The following is a 19,503-nucleotide window of genomic DNA, read 5'->3' as shown; positions in this document are numbered from 1 at the left end:
ACTGTGTTTATGGTAACACACGTGCTAAATTCTGGTTCAGTTTCTAGCAAAGGGTGTAGTGTGGGAACCAGAGTCAGATGACCACATGTATGTGATGTCATTTGGTAATCCAGTGCTAAAATGTTGTTTTAATACTAAATGACATAGAAGTCTCAGAGCAGTCTGTTTTTGAAACCTGACAAAGGAGGAAGACCACACACCCACTTCCTCTTGCCTTGCTTTCATAAGTAACCAGGGAATAGTAATTCTTTAGATCAGTCAGGAAAATATAGTGAGATTAAAAGTTAAGTATTGTTTTCTGTATCTGTGTGAATCTATCCATCTCTATTATGTTTAATATTTCCTGTGTCTGAAACTCCTGTTTATTGTAAATAGATATTTAGTATTTTCATGTTCTTTTATTATTTATTATTTAATACATGTAAACTTTTCATTGTGGCTGGTCTTTCAGAGAAAATATATTAACCTTTGAGAGTACTTATATTTATTTGGTGACACTGTGGCCACTCCTGAAAGCCTTGCTGCACTGGTCAAACACTAGCACTTGTATTAGTATTAATTTTACTCAGTATAATTGGGTACCCTTGTAAGAGCCTTAGAGTAGCTGGCTTTGGAGTGTTTTGGTGGCAGTATCTACCTTATAGCCTGGGCAGAGGGGCATAACTGGTAAATCTGTACCAGCCTTTTCCAGGTGTGTGTGTGTGTGTGTGTGTGTGTGTGTGTGTGTGTGTGTGTGTGTGTGTGTGTGTGTGTGTGTGTGTGTCTGAAAATCAAATCTCAAAGAGAGTGTGTGTGTCAGCTACTTGGAGCTTTGACACAGGCCACTGTTTCACAGAGAGGGTGGTGGGGGACTTGGCTTGGAACACTTGGTTGAGGACTCAACTATTCAGCTGTGCTAGTGGGGTGTCTTATTGGGGGCCTGGAGAGAAATGGAAACTTGGCCCCCGAAATGAGTGTGTTCTGTGTGCTCTTAAAGGAAATTGTGCTTGGTGCAGACAGCTGCATCTGGAAATACTGTATCTAGTTCTCTTCCAAGTGAATGTCCCTCTCTAATGTCAGTGGTGAGGATTAAGGCTCCTTGATTACTGGCCCAGAGCAGGGATGTCACAACACCTATAATGTGACTCTGTAGAAGCTACCTCTCTGTTATGTAACAGATGTGAAAATGCATTTACCCAACACCTTATAACAAAATAATGATTTATCATACAGTTTCTCTTTGTAGCAGAATACTGTCTTACTGTTATGCTTGTCTGTATATAACTACATGTACCTATATAGTTCTCCTTTTTCTCTTGTTGTACTTATATGTATGCAAATATGCACAGGCCACAAATATACCAAACAAGACTACAGAGGCAAACTGTGGGAAAAGCTGAAGACTCAAAGAGGATCCATTGCTGCAACTACTTTCCCAGCTAATTCTCACAGGTAACATACAACATTGCCAACAGCTAAAGTACCAATTTCCCCTTTTCTGTTCTAGGAAATAATTTATTCATTTTCCAGTACCTTCTTTATCCGGATCAGGGTCATAGTGGAGTTGAAGCCATTGGCAACAAGTATAACACTGATTCTGGACAGTTGGGTGGTACATTGCATTGCAGGATACATGTGCATATTCATTCACACACTGAAAGTATAACTATAACCAATGTAGACATCATCAGTTTACCTACTACATATTTTCTGAATGTGGAAGGAATTTAGAGCACCCCAGAAGGACAAAAAAAAAAACATTTAAACTATGCAAAATGAACCCAAGAACAGAATCACACCAGGCCACAAGATATGCAATATTCCTGACCACTGCACCACTGTAGTACTTTAAAGTACAGAAGAAAATAGAATATCTAGGTGAAATGAATGATGACTGATACAGAGACAAATCTGTGAGTTTGTGAGTTTTTTCAATTACATTCTTTACTAGTATGTCAATGTGGAACTCAGTGGTAATCATGATGCTAAAACAATTCTTAAACACAGAGATACAACTTAAAAAATGTAATTGGCACTTTAAGTATGCGTAAGTCTCAAAAATACAGAGGTAGAACCTTTGCATGTGAAACAACATTATCTTGGAAAGACAAACAAGAAATGACAACACAATGTTGTGTAATGTAAAATAACACATCCAAGTCAGTGACAAAGTATTTCATCAAGGCAAAAATATTTACCTGTGGTGTAGTGGGTTCTAAATCTTTGATGAGATTATATGCTTCATGGACATCATCTAAAATATAGAGAGAGATAAATCTGCAAATGTTTTCAGACTGCTACATCAAAACAGTTTTTTTTAACCACACAGAAGCACCTGATAGAACATCTCTTGAGATTTTGCCTCTATGAGTCTCTGCTTCAGCAGACTCAGACCACTGCTTCTTCTACTGATGAACTAATTTACCCAATATCTTAGAAGGTTCAGCATTTCCCCAATCTCTCCTATTCCAAGTCAATAGGTTGTTAAAGTTAGGGCACAGCACATTCTTTGTCTTCAGAGTGAAACATAGCTTTAATGAAAGTCATGTCTCTAATTCCTACCTAAAAAAATGTATACCTAGCATTGATAGTTTGCATTTTTTATAATATATGGAATAAGCACAATTTTAATTGCTTAGAACACACACAATGTATAAATTATGATCCTTACATATCATTTATCTACTCCTGCTTTACAACTTCTTGCTCATCACATACAAATATTGTTTTACAGAAAAACACTTCAGTATCACAAACAGCAAAATTTCCTTTTCTAACTACAATAAGCAAAAGTAAAATAATATTAGCATGGACTGGAAACTGCTTTTTCAAGGGTAATTTTTATTGTAGGTCTATGCAAATGATACAACAGAAAGCTGCACCTACATACAGGTTATTTAGATTTATAAACAAGGATGTCATTATGCCCAAGAATGTAAAGATGGTGTGTTCAAGGATGGATAACCCTGACTGTGTGTTGGCACACTAGCCCCTGAAGCTGACCAAGGGACTCTTCTGTATGCTATCATATGAGTTAAACTGAAGCAATGACTAAACCACAGCACAAGAAATCAGAAGGAGCTTTCACTTTACCAGTTTCAAATTGAACAACTGAGTTTTTAAGACCTTCAGCTGGCCTTCTGATTTTGAACGGAGTTTAAATATTTTTTGCCACTATTTTCAGTGTACAAACACTTGGAAAAATGAATGAAACGATCTACAGTACAGCTCTAATTACTAATCTATTCTAAAGTCAAGCATTATTTTACTTGCAAAAATCGCAACTGATGGCCTTATACCTGTATTAATTGAAGTATTGCATTTTACTGTTGCAATTAAATGTCCCTACCTATGTGTAAATATTTGCCTTGCTTTTATGTTATTTCTGACTGAATTTTCCTTAACAGATGATCATCTGTTGACAAAGGGCAGGGTGCAGAAAAGTACAGTTTTGTACCTACCATAAATGTAGATGTCCGAACTGGATAGCATCTGCAGTCATAACAACTGGGTTGTCCTGTCGTCAGGCAGCCCTTCAGTCGGCCGGATTCCAAAGTCCGGGTCCGGCTTCGGCTGATGTCGCACTTCACCCGACGTCATCTCTGCTGGTCTTCGGGTATAAAGGCATCAGCCAACGCCATTTTCTTCAGTGTTTCTTGCCCCAGATGCCAGTTGCCCTCCCTGGAAGGCTAAATTTTGGATAAATGCCAATGTTTGCAAAAGGATAGCAGGCAAACTCAGAAAATAAGCATGTATGTACATATATACAAACAAATACACCATAAGAGACTCCCCCCACCAGCTAGCTATTAGGAGGGTAAATACCCTAGGAGTACCACAGAGGGGAAGGAGGGAGGGTAATCCTGACTGCAGATGCTATCCAGTTCGGACATCTACATTTATGGTAGGTACAAAACTGTACTATGTCCTTCATGGATGCATCTGCAGTCATAACAACTGGGTAGAATACCATAGCCAACTAAGGGGAGGAAAAATAGATTATGGTGTGGTTAGGATCCCTTGCAGTACAGCAGTGGCAAACCCTGCTCGGGATCTGGAGTACAAAGGTAAATTATAATGCTTGGCAAATGTATGCACGGAGGTCCAAGTAGCCGCCTCAATAATGTCCTTGGTTGCCACTCCTCGTAAGAAGGCTGTGGTAGTGGCTGTTGCCCTTGTAGAATGAGGCCTTATGTTCTGTGGAATTGGTTTTCCATGGAAGGAGTAACAGAATCGTATGCAATTTCCTATCCATTTGGAGATTGTCTGTTTGGAAATAGCTTTTCCTTCTCTTCCTGTTGCATAGGCTACAAAAAGCTGGTCAGTTTTTCTGTAACTTTTTGTTCTGTCCAGGTAGTAGCGTAACTGTCTATGTACATCCAAGGTATGCAGCATTCTTTCCCCTCTGTTTTGAGGGTTGGGGAAGAAGGTAGGTAGGTGGATTGCCTGGTTTAAAGACACTCTGGATACCACCTTAGGCATAAATGTAGGATTAGTCCTCATGGACACTCTATCTTGGTGGAAGATTAGGAAGGGTTGTACTGCCATTAGGGCCTGAAGTTCGGACACCCTCCTTGCTGAGGTTATTGCCAGTAGGAAAGCAGTTTTCCACGATAGATGCTGTAGCTCTGCTGTTGCTGCTGGCTCAAAAGGTGCGAGTGCCAGCTTTTCTAGTACAAAGTTCAAATCCCAAGCTGGCAATGGTGGTTTCCTAGGGGGTTTTACATTCTTAATCCCTCTGAGGAACTGCCTGAGTAAAGGATGTGAAAAGACAGGTGGATCAAAGCTGTATTCTGCTGAAATAGCTGATGCATGTATCTTGATGGAGGAGTAGGACAGGCCTGTATGCAGTAGTTCTGCCAAATACTCCAGAATGTTAGCCATATCTATATTTGACACATCCTTTCCGCTTTCAGCACTCCAAATGACAAATCTTTTCCATTTTCCTGCATAATTCCTTCTTGTTGAAGGTCTGCGGGCTTCAAGGATAATGTCTTTCACCCTTTGGGAAAGTTCTGGATTAGTTGTTGCTATGTAATGTTCCATGCAGTCAGTTGCAACGTTTTTAGGTTTGGATGCATGATGTTGTAGTTGTTCTGAGTTAACATCAAAGGCCTCAGGGGTATTGACCACATCTTGTCCCGAGACATGCTTCTTAGCAATGGGTACCAGTGTTGTCTTGGCCAGTTTGGAGCTATCAGGATTATCGCTGGACGCTCCTCCTTGATTTTTAGTAATACCTTGTGTAGCAAAGGAAGAGGTGGGAATGCATATGCTGTCAGACCTTTCCAGCTGAAGGAGAGCGAGTCCACTTTCCATGCAAGTGGGTGGAATGTCCTTGTGCAGAATTTTTTGAGCTGGTGATTGACAGGGGAAGCGAATAGATCTATCTGTGGCATTCCCCATTTCTTTGAGATGGTCTTGAAGATGTCCGGGTGTAGCATCCATTCGTGAGCATCCGAGGTGGTTCTGCTTAACATGTCTGCTAGAGTATTCTCCTTTCCTGGTACGAATATTGCCTGTAACTGGATGTTGTAGCTGAGTGCCAGGTTCCAAAGGTCCAAGGTCATTCTGCACAGGGGGTATGAATGAGTGCCTCCCTGTTTGTTGATGTACCACATGACAGTGGTGTTGTCTGTCCTTATCATCAATTGGCCTTCCTTGAGGAATGGTCTGAAGTTTTGGATTGCCAGTTTTACTGCCAGCATTTCTTTTAGGTTGATGTGCAGGTGAAGCTGGTCCCAAGGCCCATAATCCTTGTACGCATTTGTCCAGCATGTGAGCCCCCCATCCTAGGTCTGAGGCGTCTGTTGTGATGGTTTGGCTTGCTTGATAGTTGTGAAAGGGTAGGCCTGGGTTTGACTGGCATGCTTGAGCCCACCAGAGGAACTCCTGTTTTAGGCATGGTATTAGTGGAATTTCTGCTTCTAGGCTGTGCTTGTGTTGGGACCATAAATTCTTTAGGTACCACTGTAGTTTTCTCATATGTAGCCTGGCATGTGGAACTAAGATTATGCATGATGCCATGAAGCCCAGGGCCTGCAGAACTTTTCTTGCTGTTAGCTTGTTCCGTCTTGTTAGTGCCAAGAAGTAAAGAGGGAGTTCTTTTTGTTTGTCTGTAGTTAGGAATGCCATTTGTTTTACTGTGTCCAATTCCGCACCCAAGAATGTCCTTGTTTGGGATGGTATCAGCCTTGACTTTTGTAAATTGACTGTGTATCCCAGAGCTTGTAGCAAGTAAATGACCCTTTGTAAATCTGTTGTCAGCTTGCTTGTGTTGTCCCCTTGTAGCAGACAGTCGTCCAGGTATGGATAAATTTGAATTCCCTGTAGTCTGCAGTGGGCGATCACTGATGCCAGGCATTTTGTGAATACTCTGGGCGCAGTAGATAAGCCAAAGGGCAATGCTGAGAATTGATAGTGCTCTGATCCTGCAAGAAATCTGAGGTATCTTCTGCAAATTGGTCGGATGGGGACGTGCAGGTATGCCTCCTTGAGATCTAGAGTTACCAGCCAACACTCCTTGCCCAGCATGGGAAGAAGCTGCTGTAGAGTCAGCATTTTGAATTTTGGGACAAAGATGTATGTATTTAAGGTGGACAGGTCGAGAATAGGTCTCCAACTTTTTTCCTTTCTTGGAACTAGGAATAGTCTGGAGTAAAATCCTTTGCCTTGTTCTGTTCTTGGAACTCTTTCCACAGCTCTCATCTTTGCTAATTGCATTATCTGTTGTAGAGCTTCTGGTTTTGATTTGGAGGCAGGTTTGGCATTCCTCTTTGACTGGTAAAGTGTGGAAGTGGAACCGTAGCCTTGGTCTATGGTTTGCAAAATCCACTTGTCTTTTGTGATATAGTGCCAGTTCTTTGAAAATAAGGTTAATTTTCCGCCTAATGGTGCTGCTATTTGTTCCCTGGTAGGCGGAGTTAGAACCAAGTCACTGTTGTTGTGCTGTTGTAGTGGTACTGGCTGTGTCTGTGCCTCTGTTATTACCTTGCCACTGTCGTCCTCTGTAGGCACCCCCTCTGGATTGATTTCTGCCTCTGGAATGTCTATTTCTGCCCCTTTGGGATCTTGTGGAGTCAGGAAAGGACCAATTTTTGGCAGGCCAGTTCCTGCTAAACCTTGGGGGCTGAACCTGCAAGAAATCTTTTACTGTTTGGACAGATTTTGCCTTTTCTTCCATTTTCTTCATTACCTGCTGGGCAGGCGTACCAAACAAACTGGCCTTATCCATAGGAGCATCTAATAACTTAGCTTTAACATGATCCGGTAAGACCTGTTCCTTCAGCCATGCATGTCTTCTTATCACTGTGCCAGTCATGGCTGATCTAAATGAAGCCTCCAGTGCATCATAGCCACATTTCAGTGAATGGTTACTAACCTGTTGTATGTTATTTACCATCTCTAATACATATTTCTTATCTATAGAGTCATCAGAGGATAGCTTTTTAGTTAACTGATCAAGCATAAACTCTTGGTATTGTATCATGTGAAATAAGAAGTTATGTACCTACCATAACGTTCCATGTTAGTTGTCTTCTCTCGCCTTCTTTCTTGCTTGATGGGTTCGGAGCCGATCCCTCGGCTCCGACTCGGCACTTGCTAAGCTCGAGAGTCACTTTTACCAGCTCGAGGCAGCCCCATATCCCATGATGCAAGGCGGTAAGTACCCAGATCTCGTTTGATGACAAAGGGCAATAGCACCAAGCATAAAATACTTCCCAAAGGAAGAAAGAAAACTTACAGATGGAAGAAGGACCAGGTTGAATGGTCTTCAGCATAACAGTTTCTTATAACAAGGTCTGTCAGGCCAGGGGAAGGGGGGAGGGCGGAAAGAAAGAAGGCAAGAGAACACAACTAACATGGAACGTTATGGTAGGTACATAACTTCTTAATGTTAAGTTGTCAATCTCGCCTTCATTCTTGCTTGATGGGACCGCCCCTAGCACCTCTATCCTGGGTGGCTCAATGGAACAAACTCTTGAGGACTGTAGAGCCAAAACTGGCTCTGTCCCTGGAGGCCAAGTCCAATTTGTAATGGGAAACAAAAGTGTGAGGAGTGGCCCAAGTGGCTGCTGCACAAATAGTGTCTAAAGGAAGTCTAGCTTGAAAAGCTGTAGAAGTAGCTAAACTCCTAGTTGAATGTGCTTTAGGTTTTGAGCACAGCTGTTTTCCCCTGAGCAGATAAATTTCAGAGATGACCGAAGAAAGCCATCTAGACAAAGTCACTTTAGAAACAGGAAGGCCTTTTTATTATCCGCATAGGAAACAAAAAGTTGATCAGATTTTCTAAATTTTTGTTCTGTCCAAATAATATCTAAGTTGATGGTGGACATCAAGATAATGTAGCTTTGTTCAGCTCTATCTGAATAGTTGGGGAAAAATACAGGAGATCAATGGATTGATTCAAATTGTTCTTTGAAGCGACCTTAGGCAAAAGGTTGGGTTAGTTCTCAAAGATACTCTGTCTTTGTGAAAAACCAAATAGGGGGGTCGAACCGAAAGAGCATGAAGTTCAGACACCCTCCTGGCCGATGTAATAGCCACTAGGAATAAAGTTTTCCAAGAAAGATATTTCAGGGAACAAGAAACAGCTGGCTCGAAGGGGAAGAATCAAGGATGTCAGCACTAAATTTAGATCCCACTGAGGAGGAGGATTCCTGATTGGAGGCTTTAGTAGGAAAATTCCTTTCAAGAAGGCCCTGCAGAGCCTATGGGACATAATATTATGATCTGCTATCCCGACATGAAAATTGGAAATAGCAGCCAATTGAACTCTGACTGTGGAAGAAGAGGAGCCTGCATGAAAAATCTCTGCTAAGAAGTCCAGGACTGCCTGAACAGGAGCAGTAAAAGGATCAATATTCTTGGCCTTAGCCCAATAAGAGAAACGTTTCCATTTGCTTGTATAAATCCTCCTGGTAGAGGATTTTAGCGGTGCTACTATGATGTCTCTAACTGGGTTAGAGATCAAAGGAAGCCTGGCTAAGGAAGGAAGTGGAGCAACCATGCTGTGAGGTTGAGAGAAGGGATTGACCGGTGCAGCTGACCCGATTGGTGAATCAGAAGATCTGGCACTGGGTCCAGATGCCACGGCTGCACCAAAAGGTGATGATGGAGGAACGGAAACCAAACTTGTCGAGGCCAGTAAGGGGCAATGAGAATCAATTTGGCTCTCAAAACGGTAGCTTTCTGGATAACCTGAGGGATCAGAGGAAATGGAGGGAAGGCATAAAGAAGTCCCTGGGGCCAATCCTGGGTCAGAGCGTCTCTGGGGGGATGGCCTGATGGAGGGAAGAGGCAGAAGAAGTCTGGACATTTGCTGTTTTGGGGAGTAGCAAAAAAATCGCAACATGGACGACCCCATTCCAGAAAAATCTCTTCCGCTATAGATTGCTTGAGAGACCACTCGTGAGGCATGATAATAGCTCTGCTCAATCTGTCCGCTACAATGTTGGTTTTCCCAGGGATATGCGTTGCTACCAGAAACCGATGAGAGGAGATCGCCCATTGCCATAGTCTGAGCTTCGACACAAGGGGTAGGACTTGGTTCCGCCCTGTTTGTTGATATACCAAACTACAGACATGTTGTCTGTGTGGACTGCAATTGTCCCTATGGGAAGAAAGTCGTTGAGGGCTTGCAACGTTAAAAGCACTGCTCTCATCTCCAGGACATTTATGTGCAGATGGTACTCGAACGGCTGCCACGTCCCATGAACCATCCTGCCCTGATAATGACCCCCACCCGATCAGGGAGGCATCCGTGGTGACAGTGGCTATCGGGATGGGGGTACAAAGTACCTGCCTTGGTGAACCTGAGGAGATGTGATCCACCAAGCAAGATGCTCTTTGCATGTCTGTGTCACCAGAATCTGGTGACGCATTGGAAGTTGTTGGTATGACCATTGTGTGAACAGCATCCACTGAAGAAGGCATGTAGAATCGAGCCAGGGAAGAAGAGTAATGGCCGCAGCCATGAGACCTAATACCTTTAGAACCATTCTGGCCTGTACTTTCTTGTTGGCCAGAATGATCCTGACATGACTCTGAATGTCTGAAACTCTTTGATCTGTATGGGTAGCTGACATCCTAACAGTGTTTAAGTTTGCGCCTATGAAGGTAATAGACTGGCAGGGCGATAAGGATGACTTTTCAAGTTGATCGAGATGCCCAAATGAGAACAAAGGTTTATTGTGTAATCCCTGGCTTGTATAAGCTGATGCCTGGTGGTGGCTGACAGGAGCCAGTCGTCGAGATACGGAAACACCTGGAATCCTTGACGCCTCAGGTGAGCCGTGACCACTGCCATGCATTTGGTGAACACTCTGGGGCTGTAGTGAGACCAAAGGGCAGGGCTCTGAACTGGAAATGACTGGACCCCAGCCGAAAGCGGAGAAATCTCCTGGAGCGCCTGTGAATTTTGATGTGATAGCACGCATCCTGAAGATCTATTGAGCACATCCAGTTGTCCTTCTGTAAGAAGGGCAGAATTGACTGAAGAGTGACCATTCGGAATCTTGTCTTCCTGACAGACTTGTTGAGTCTGCTGAGATCCAATATTGGTCTCCAGTCTCCCGCCTTTTGGGGACCAAAAGAACCTTGAGTAGATTCCGGCTCTGAATGGTCTGTTGTAACTGGCTGAATGGCTCTTTTGCAGTAGTTTTGAGACTTCTAACTCTGCAATTTCCTTAGACCGGGTGGTACATCTGGAAGGGAATTTGAGGGGAAGGGACTTTCCTCGAAAGGAATTATGTAACCCTTGGATATGATCGACTGTACCCATCTGTCTTGAGTGAGGGAATGCCAGGCTTCTGGGTACAGTGATAATCTTCCCCGACTGCCTCCAAGGAGGGACAGCCGGGCAACATCTCAGGATGCTGAAAGGGCTTGTCAGAGAGAGGCTCTCTGTTTCCCTGGTTTTTCGGACCCCTCTGCCTCTAGAGCGGGCGTCTGTTGTTGTTACCCCTCTGCCTCTAGGGGTAAACTGACCACGTGAATCCGGCATGACTCCTTGGGATTTACGGAACCACATTTTCCCACCTTTCTGTCCTTTGGGATAAGGTCTAGAAGGGGTGGAAAAACGGACTCCTACAGCAGAAAGAGTCTTGCCGTCCTGTTCGCACCTGGTCAAAGTTTCCTTCACCTGAGGGCCAAACAAAGCTGACCCATCAAAGGGAGAATTTGTGAAGGACGCCTTAAAGGGATCAGCAAAATCACATAGCCGCATCCAGGCTTGGCGTCTAAGAGCCACACCTGTACCTGCAGCTCTACTCGCTCCATCAGCAGCATAAGATATTAGCCGCATGGAGGAGTTTGCAATGGAATTAAGGGTTCCTAGCTGCGAAGCAATCTTTTCTTGAGCTCCTGCAGCTGTAGGATCCTGTACTACTTCACCTAGCTCCTTAAGGATATCCCTCTGGAGTCTGGTGAAGTGACATAGGTAATTCAGCGAACGCATAGCAAAGGTCGCTGAGGAAAACATCCTATCCATGGTCCTAGAGTCCTTATTAGGAGGATGGACGGGTACGGAAGGATCTGCAAGTTCCTTCTTGGTGGCCGCAGCCACCACCATGGCATCAGCGGGGACACCCTTAGTGAGGAATTGCTTGTCACCCGGGGCAGTGATAAATTTTGAAGGCCTCCTAGGGACTGGCTCTACAGAGTCAGGAGCTGCCCACGCCTTTCGGGCAATAACCTGCATAAGGGGTCGAAGGCGGAGACACCCAGGAGGTGGAGGGCCGAGATCCAAACGCCTCTAGGTATACTGACTCATCCTCAGAGGGATTGTTGGTGGGCCAGTTTCTGTTTAAGGAGTTCTAGGATGTCTGAGAAGGAGACATCCTCAGAGGGGATCTAGGGGATCCCTCTGACTCATCAAAGTCAGTATCCAGTGACAGACTCGGGGAGTCTACATGTTTCCTCTTACAAGTCCTCTTCCTAGGAGGATCTCCAAACATCAGGAGAATCCTCGGAAGAGGGGAAATTCCAATGGGGAAACCTGAGGCGGAGGATCTCTGGGTCCTGTAGCAAGAGAAGTGGCAGAGATGTCAACAGGTACTATAGAGGGAGGAGCTACGGGAACAGACTGCTGACTGATACCAGTGGCCAGCACACTCTTCATCACCTCAAATGCTCCTCCCAGGCAGGTCCGAGAGAACCCGTTCAAGAACTAGGAACTCCAGGGACCACCGAAGGGAAGTCTCCGAGGCAGATGTCAGAGCCGAGCTCACCAAGGCCGAGGCTCCAAGGGGAAGAGCGGGTTCGGACAAGGGTCCGATGCCACTCACCCCCTCGGAGGAGACCATGGAAGCCCCACCACCGAATCCCTCTAAGGAAGGTCTCGAAGAGGAGATAAGAGTAGAGGCTGAAGGAACAGAAGGGGTATCTGTCCTCCAGCCGTAGCAGTAACCATTCGAAGACTCCAACTCCAAGGTCTGGGGTAGAGTTGAAGGAGGAACTGTGACGGGGTGTGGACCAACAGGCGTCTGTTGAGACGGACTATGTAACATTTGGGCCAGTACCTGTGACTTAAGTAATCTGCTGACCACTCTCTCTAGGTCATGGTCTGAAAGTCTGGATGACCTTGAAGATCGGCTCCGATGGCTCCGTTCCGAAAGGAGAGGTGAAGCCGGAGCCGAAAGTATTGGCTCCAAGGAAGGAGACCTCGACCTCTTCCTGGAATGAGCCATCGGAACCGATACTATAGATCCTGGCGGCGCCAAGACTTATCGGAGCCGACAGGAAGCCTCGATGCATCGGCTCCAGCCGGAGCCGATACAGCCACAACAGTAACGGTGTCGGAGCCGATCGGAGCCGACACCGATGCCTGTGCCACATGGTGGTCGGAACCGATCGGAGCCGACACCAAAGTGGTCGATGCAGAATCGGCACCGAAGTCTTTGTTAAGCCAGAATCGGCTCCAGCCGGAGCCGATCTCGACTCAGAACGAGTCGGAGCCGAGGCCGCAGGCTTAGACACAGAAGCCTGGGCCTTGGAAGATTTGGCTGATTTTGATGGAGCCGACTTAGCCGGAGAGCCCTCCGGCTTAAGAAGGCCCCTAAGTATCAGCTTGTTTCGTCTTTCCTGCAGGACTCTCTGGCTGAAGGAATGACAAATAGCACAGGAGTCCTGCAGGTGAAGAGGCCCCAGGCAATACAGGCAAGAAGTGTGACCGTCTGTCAGAGACATCTTCTGACAGCACGAGTCACACTTCTTAAAACCTGAGACCCTCTCCTTTGACATGGTGCTTCACAACACACACACACACACCAGTCAAGAATTAAATTAAACAAAATACCAAAAAGGTATTACTATAAAAACAAACACACACACCCTAACAGGAGGGGATGGGATGGGTAAAGTTTGACTAAAAAAATTAGAAGAGACAGGGATTTTCTGTCAGAAAATCCTATATAATTAACTTAAAATAAAAAATTAAAGGGTTTTAGCAAAAAGGGGCTTAAATATCAAAATAGTGAATCACTTACCAGGAGCTGGTAAAGGAGGACCTCATAAGCCGCAAACGAGATCTGGGTACTTACCGCCTTGCATCATGGGATATGGGGCTGAGTCCCTGGGGCCAATCCTGGGTCAGAGCGTCTCTGGGGATGGCCTGATGGAGGAAGAGGCAGAAGAAGTCTGCACATTTGCTGTTTTGGGGCGTAGCAAAAAAATCGCAACATGGACGACCCCATTCCAGAAAAATCTCTTCCGCTATAGATTGCTTGAGAGACCACTCGTGAGGCATGATAATAGCTCTGCTCAATCTGTCCGCTACAATGTTGGTTTTCCCAGGGATATGCGTTGCTACCAGAAACCGATGAGAGGAGATCGCCCATTGCCATAGTCTGAGCTTCGACACAAGGGGTAGGACTTGGTTCCGCCTGTTTGTTGATATACCAAACTACAGACATGTTGTCTGTGTGGACTGCAATTGTCCCTATGGGAAGAAAGTCGTTGAGGGCTTGCAACGTTAAAAGCACTGCTCTCATCTCCAGGACATTTATGTGCAGATGGTACTCGAACGGCTGCCACGCCCCATGAACCATCCTGCCCTGATAATGACCCCCACCCGATCAGGGAGGCATCCGTGGTGACAGTGGCTATCGGGGATGGGGTACAAAGTACCTGCCTTGGTGAACCTGAGGAGATGTGATCCACCAAGCAAGATGCTCTTTGCATGTCTGTGTCACCAGAATCTGGTGACGATTGGAAGTTGTTGGTATGACCATTGTGTGAACAGCATCCACTGAAGAAGGCATGTAGAATCGAGCCAGGGAAGAAGAGTAATGGCCGCAGCCATGAGACCTAATACCTTTAGAACCATTCTGGCCTGTACTTTCTTGTTGGCCAGAATGATCCTGACATGACTCTGAATGTCTGAAACTCTTTGATCTGTAAGGGTAGCTGACATCCGAACAGTGTTTAAGTTTGCGCCTATGAAGGTAATAGACTGCCAGGCGATAAGGATGACTTTTGAAGTTGATCGAGATGCCCAAATGAGAACAAAGGTTTATTGTGTAATCCCTGGCTTGTATAAGCTGATGCCTGGTGGTGGCTGACAGGAGCCAGTCGTGGAGATACGGAAACACCTGGAATCCTTGACGTCTCAGGTGAGCCGTGACCACTGCCATGCATTTGGTGAACACTCTGGGGGCTGTAGTGAGACCAAAGGGCAGGGCTCTGAACTGGAAATGACTGGACCCCAGCCAGCGGAGAAATCTCCTGGAGCGTCTGTGAATTTTGATGTGATAGTACGCATCCTGAAGATCTATTGAGCACATCCAGTTGTCCTTCTGTAAGAAGGGCAGAATTGACTGAAGAGTGACCATTCGAATCTTGTCTTCCTGACAGACTTGTTGAGTCTGCTGAGATCCAATATTGGTCTCCAGTCTCCCGTCTTTTGGGGACCAAAAGAACCTTGAGTAGATTCCGGCTCTGAATGGTCTGTTGTAACTGGCTGAATGGCTCTTTTGCAGTAGTTTTGAGACTTCTAACTCTGCAATTTCCCTTAGACTGGGTGGTACATCTGGAAGGGAATTTGAGGCAAGGACTTTCCTCGAAAGGAATTATGTAACCCTTGGATATGATCGACTGTACCCATCTGTCTTGAGTGAGGGAATGCCAGGCTTCTGGGTACAGTGATAATCTTCCCCCGACTGCCTCCAAGGAGGGACAGCCGGGCAACATCTCAGGGATGCTGAAAGGGCTTGTCAGAGAGAGGCTCTCTGTTTCCCTGGTTTTCGGACCCTCTGCCTCTAGAGCGTCTGTTGTTGTTACCCCTCTGCCTCTAGGGGTAAACTGACCACGTGAATCGGCGTGACTCCTTGGGATTTACGGAACCACATTTTCCCACCTTTCTGTCCTTTGGGATAAGGTCTAGAAGGGTGGAAAACGGACTCCTACAGCAGAAAGAGTCTTGCCGTCCTGTTCGCACCTGGTCAAAGTTTCCTTCACCTGAGGGCCAAACAAAGCTGACCCATCAAAGGGAGAATTTGTGAAGGACGCCTTAAAGGGATCAGCAAAATCACATAGCCGCATCCAGGCTTGGCGTCTAAGAGCCACACCTGTACCTGCAGCTCTACTCGCTCCATCAGCAGCATAAGATATTAGCCGCATGGAGGAGTTTGCAATGGAATTAAGGGTTCCTAGCTGCGAAGCAATCTTTTCTTGAGCTCCTGCAGCTGTAGGATCCTGTACTACTTCACCTAGCTCCTTAAGGATATCCCTCTGGAGTCTGGTGAAGTGACATAGGTAATTCAGCGAGCATAGCAAAGGTCGCTGAGGAAAACATCCGCCACTGCACCTATCCATGGTCCTAGAGTCCTTATTAGGAGGATGGACGGCACGGAAGGATCTGCAAGTTCCTTCTTGGTGGCGCAGCCACCACCATGGCATCAGCGGGACACCCTTAGTGAGGAATTGCTTGTCACCCGGGCAGTGATAAATTTTGAAGGCCTCCTAGGGACTGGCACTACAGAGTCAGGAGCTGCCCACGCTTCGGGCAATAACCTGCATAAGGGGTCGAAGGCGGAGACACCCAGGAGGTGGAGGGCCGAGATCCAAACGCCTCTAGGTATACTGACTCATCCTCAGAGGGATTGTTGGTGGGCCAGTTTCCCTCTGTTTAAGGAGTTCTAGGATGTCTGAGAAGGAGACATCCTCAGAGGGGATCTAGGGGATCCCTCTGACTCATCAAAGTCAGTATCCAGTGACAGACTCGGGAGTCTACATGTTTCCTCTTACAAGTCCTCTTCCTAGGAGGATCTCCCGAAACATCAGGAGAATCCTCGGAAGAGGGGAAATTCCCAATGGGGAAACCTGAGGCGGAGGATCTCTGGGTCCTGTAGCAAGAGAAGTGGCAGAGATGTCAACAGGTACTATAGAGGGAGGAGCTACGGAACAGACTGCTGACTGATACCAGTGGCCAGCACACTCTTCATCACCTCAAATGCTCCTCCCAGGCAGGTCCGAGAGAACCCGTTCAAGAACTAGGAACTCCAGGGACCACCGAAGGGAAGTCTCCGAGGCAGATGTCAGAGCCGAGCTCACCAAGGCCGAGGCTCCAAGGGAAGAGCGGGTTCGGACAAGGGTCCGATGCCACTCACCCCTCGGAGGAGACCATGGAAGCCCGACCACGAATCCCTCTAAGGAAGGTCTCAAGAGGAGATAAGAGTAGAGGCTGAAGGAACAGAAGGGGGTATCTGTCCTCCAGCCGTAGCAGTAACCATTCGAAGACTCCAACTCCAAGCTCTGGGGTAGAGTTGAAGGAGGAACTGTAACGGGGTGTGGACCAACAGTCGTCTGTTGAGACGGACTATGTAACATTTGGGCCAGTACCTGTGACTTAAGTAATCTGCTGACCACTCTCTCTAGGTCATGGGCTGAAAGTCTGGATGACCTTGAAGATCGGCTCCGATGGCTCCGTTCCGAAAGGAGAGGTGAAGCCGGAGCCGAAAGTATTGGCTCCAAGGAAGGAGACCTCGACCTCTTCCTGGAATGAGCCATCGGAACCGATACTATAGATCCTGTCGGAGCCGAAGACTTATCGGAGCCGACAGGAAGCCTCGATGCATCGGCTCCAGCCGGAGCCGATACAGCCACAACAGTAACGGTGTCGGAGCCAATCGGAGCCGACACCGATGCCTGTGCCACATGGTGGTCGGAACCGATCGGAGCCGACACCAAAGTGGTCGATGCAGAATCGGCACCGATAGCCATCGGTGCCGAAGTCTTTGTTAAGCCAGAATCGGCTCCAGCCGGAGCCGATCTCGACTCAGAACGAGTCGGAGCCGAGACCGCAGGCTTAGACACAGAAGCCTGGGCCTTGGAAGATTTGGCAGATTTTGATGGAGCCGACTTAGCGGAGAGCCCTCCGGCTTAAGAAGGCCCCTAAGTATCAGCTTGTTTGTCTTTCCTGCAGGACTCTCTGGCTGAAGGAATGACAAATAGCACAGGAGTCCTGCAGGTGAAGAGGCCCCAGGCAATACAGGCAAGAAGTGTGACCGTCTGTCAGAGACATCTTCTGACAGCACGAGTCACACTTCTTAAAACCTGAGACCCTCTCCTTTGACATGGTGCTTCACAACACACACACACACACCAGTCAAGAATTAAATTAAACAAAATACCAAAAAGGTATTACTATAAAAACAAACACACACACCCTAACAGGGAGGGGATGGGATGGGTAAAGTTTGACTAAAAAAAATTAGAAGAGACAGGGATTTTCTGTCAGAAAATCCTATATAATTAACTTAAAATAAAAAATTAAAGGGTTTTTAGCAAAAAGGGGCTTAAATATCAAAATAGTGAATCACTTACCAGGAGCTGGTAAAAGGAGGACCTCATAAGCGAAGCGGCAAACGAGATCTGGGTACTTACCGCCTTGCATCATGGGATATGGGGCTGCCTCGAGCTGGTAAAAGTGACTCTCGAGCTTAGCAAGTGCCGAGTCGGAGCCGAGGGATCGGCTCCGAACCCATCAAGCAAGAATGAAGGCGAGATTGACAACTTAACATCTGACAGTTTAAAGCTCTGGCTGAGAGAGTAGCTGAGGTGTAAACCTTTTTGCCCCATCTGTCTAAAGACCTGGCTTCCCTTTCAGAAGGAATAGGATTTTTTGCTGTGGTCGAGGCTACTGCCTTAGGCCCCTGGGATATAGTTTCGGGGTCTGCAAGTGGGGCCTTGTATAGGTGATGATGGGTGTCTGGTACCCTGTAAAATCTATCTGGTTTGGTAGGGGCTGGAGGTAAGGAATCTGGTGCAGTGCAGACATCATTAAAAGCATCGTCCACAACAGATAGGATAGGAGGTATAGCTAAGGGCCTATGTTGTGGAAGGTGCAGAAAAGTCCTAAGTCTTTTTCTGGAATCTGAGTAATCCTGTTGTTGCCATTGGAATTGTTCTCGCATGGCATGCAAGGTTTCCCCAAAGGAGAATTCTTCTGGTGGGGAAGCAGCTGGGATGGATTCTTCAGCATCTGAGTCTTCATAATTGGAGAAAGGAGCCTCTGGCTGGTCTGTAATATCTGAGTCATCCGCAGAATCATCAGAGGACCCAGGCTCTGGGGCCTCTGCTCTAGGTCTCTTCTCTGGGGGCTGCGAGGCCCTGTCTGGGTGAGATTGAGATCCCCTAATTAAGGTTATTAAATCTTCTGCCAGAGTAAGCATTTGTGCACTAGAAGTGGGCCTGGCTGAGGGGGGCTTAACAGGCACTGATTTAGTAGACTTGGCTGCTTTAGCCCTGGCAAAGGCCTTAATTGACATGGCTGCAGGAGGCCTAGCAGCACCACGTGCTGGGGTAGAGACATCCAAAGGGATGGTGTCTGATAAGTCACTAGGAACCACTGTAGTAGGTAAAATATCTGAGGCCGATTCAAGTAATGTAGCAGGAACCTCAGAAGTAGTCATAGATTCAGCTGTGCTTTGATCAGTTTTCTCGGTTTCGGCCGAAACCGAGACACTCGCGGTTTGCTTAACCATGGTTTCGGCCGAAACCGTGGACCGCGAGTGTCGGTCTTTTTCTTTGCGTTTTTTAACAATCTGGGAAGTCGGAGGGTCCGACGGCATAATGTACGCAAAATCAGAACCGAAAAACTGTTCAGCAAACTCCGACCGACGCCTAAGCGTTCGTTGGTTGAATGAAGCACAGGCCGAACAGGCTGCTACGTCGTGGTCTGGGCCTAGACAAGGCAAACAGTAAGAGTGGAAATCTTTATGAGGTATTTGTTTCCCACAAGTTAAACAGTTATTGACTTTTTCTGACATCGGCTGAGGCAAGAAAGAGTCCCCAACGGGGTACTTAGCTTTTAGAAGTCTTCGAAGTAGTATTCGGTAGTAGTAATCTCTGGATCCGACCGACCGGCACTTGCGAACAGCTTCTGCTTCGGGCGCCAAGCGGCAAGAAAGACTTTAGAAAATGGCATCGGCTGATGCCTTTATACCCGAAGACCAGCAGAGATGACGTCGGGTGAAGTGCGACATCAGCCGAAGCCGGACCCGGACTTTGGAATCCGGCCGACTG

General features: G+C 46.5%; 1 protein-coding gene across 1 annotated transcript in view; it reads right to left on the bottom strand.

Moving 5' to 3' along the window:
* The window catches only part of TTC26 (tetratricopeptide repeat domain 26), a 2,373,990-nt gene that overhangs the window by 1,097,679 nt on the left and 1,256,808 nt on the right, over window positions 1–19,503 (bottom strand). The window contains exon 10 of the mRNA XM_044073993.1: window positions 2,178–2,233. Coding sequence (XP_043929928.1) covers window positions 2,178–2,233 — 56 coding nt within the window. The remainder of the gene's footprint in view (window positions 1–2,177; window positions 2,234–19,503) is intronic.

The sequence above is a fragment of the Protopterus annectens genome, chromosome 1.part1 (assembly GCF_019279795.1).
Source record: "Protopterus annectens isolate FY-2018-M chromosome 1.part1, PAN1.0, whole genome shotgun sequence".
In the NCBI taxonomy this organism is placed as follows: domain Eukaryota; kingdom Metazoa; phylum Chordata; order Ceratodontiformes; family Protopteridae; genus Protopterus; species Protopterus annectens.
Note: the sequence above shows the minus strand (reverse complement) of the source record. Positions and strands in the feature narration are given on the sequence as shown.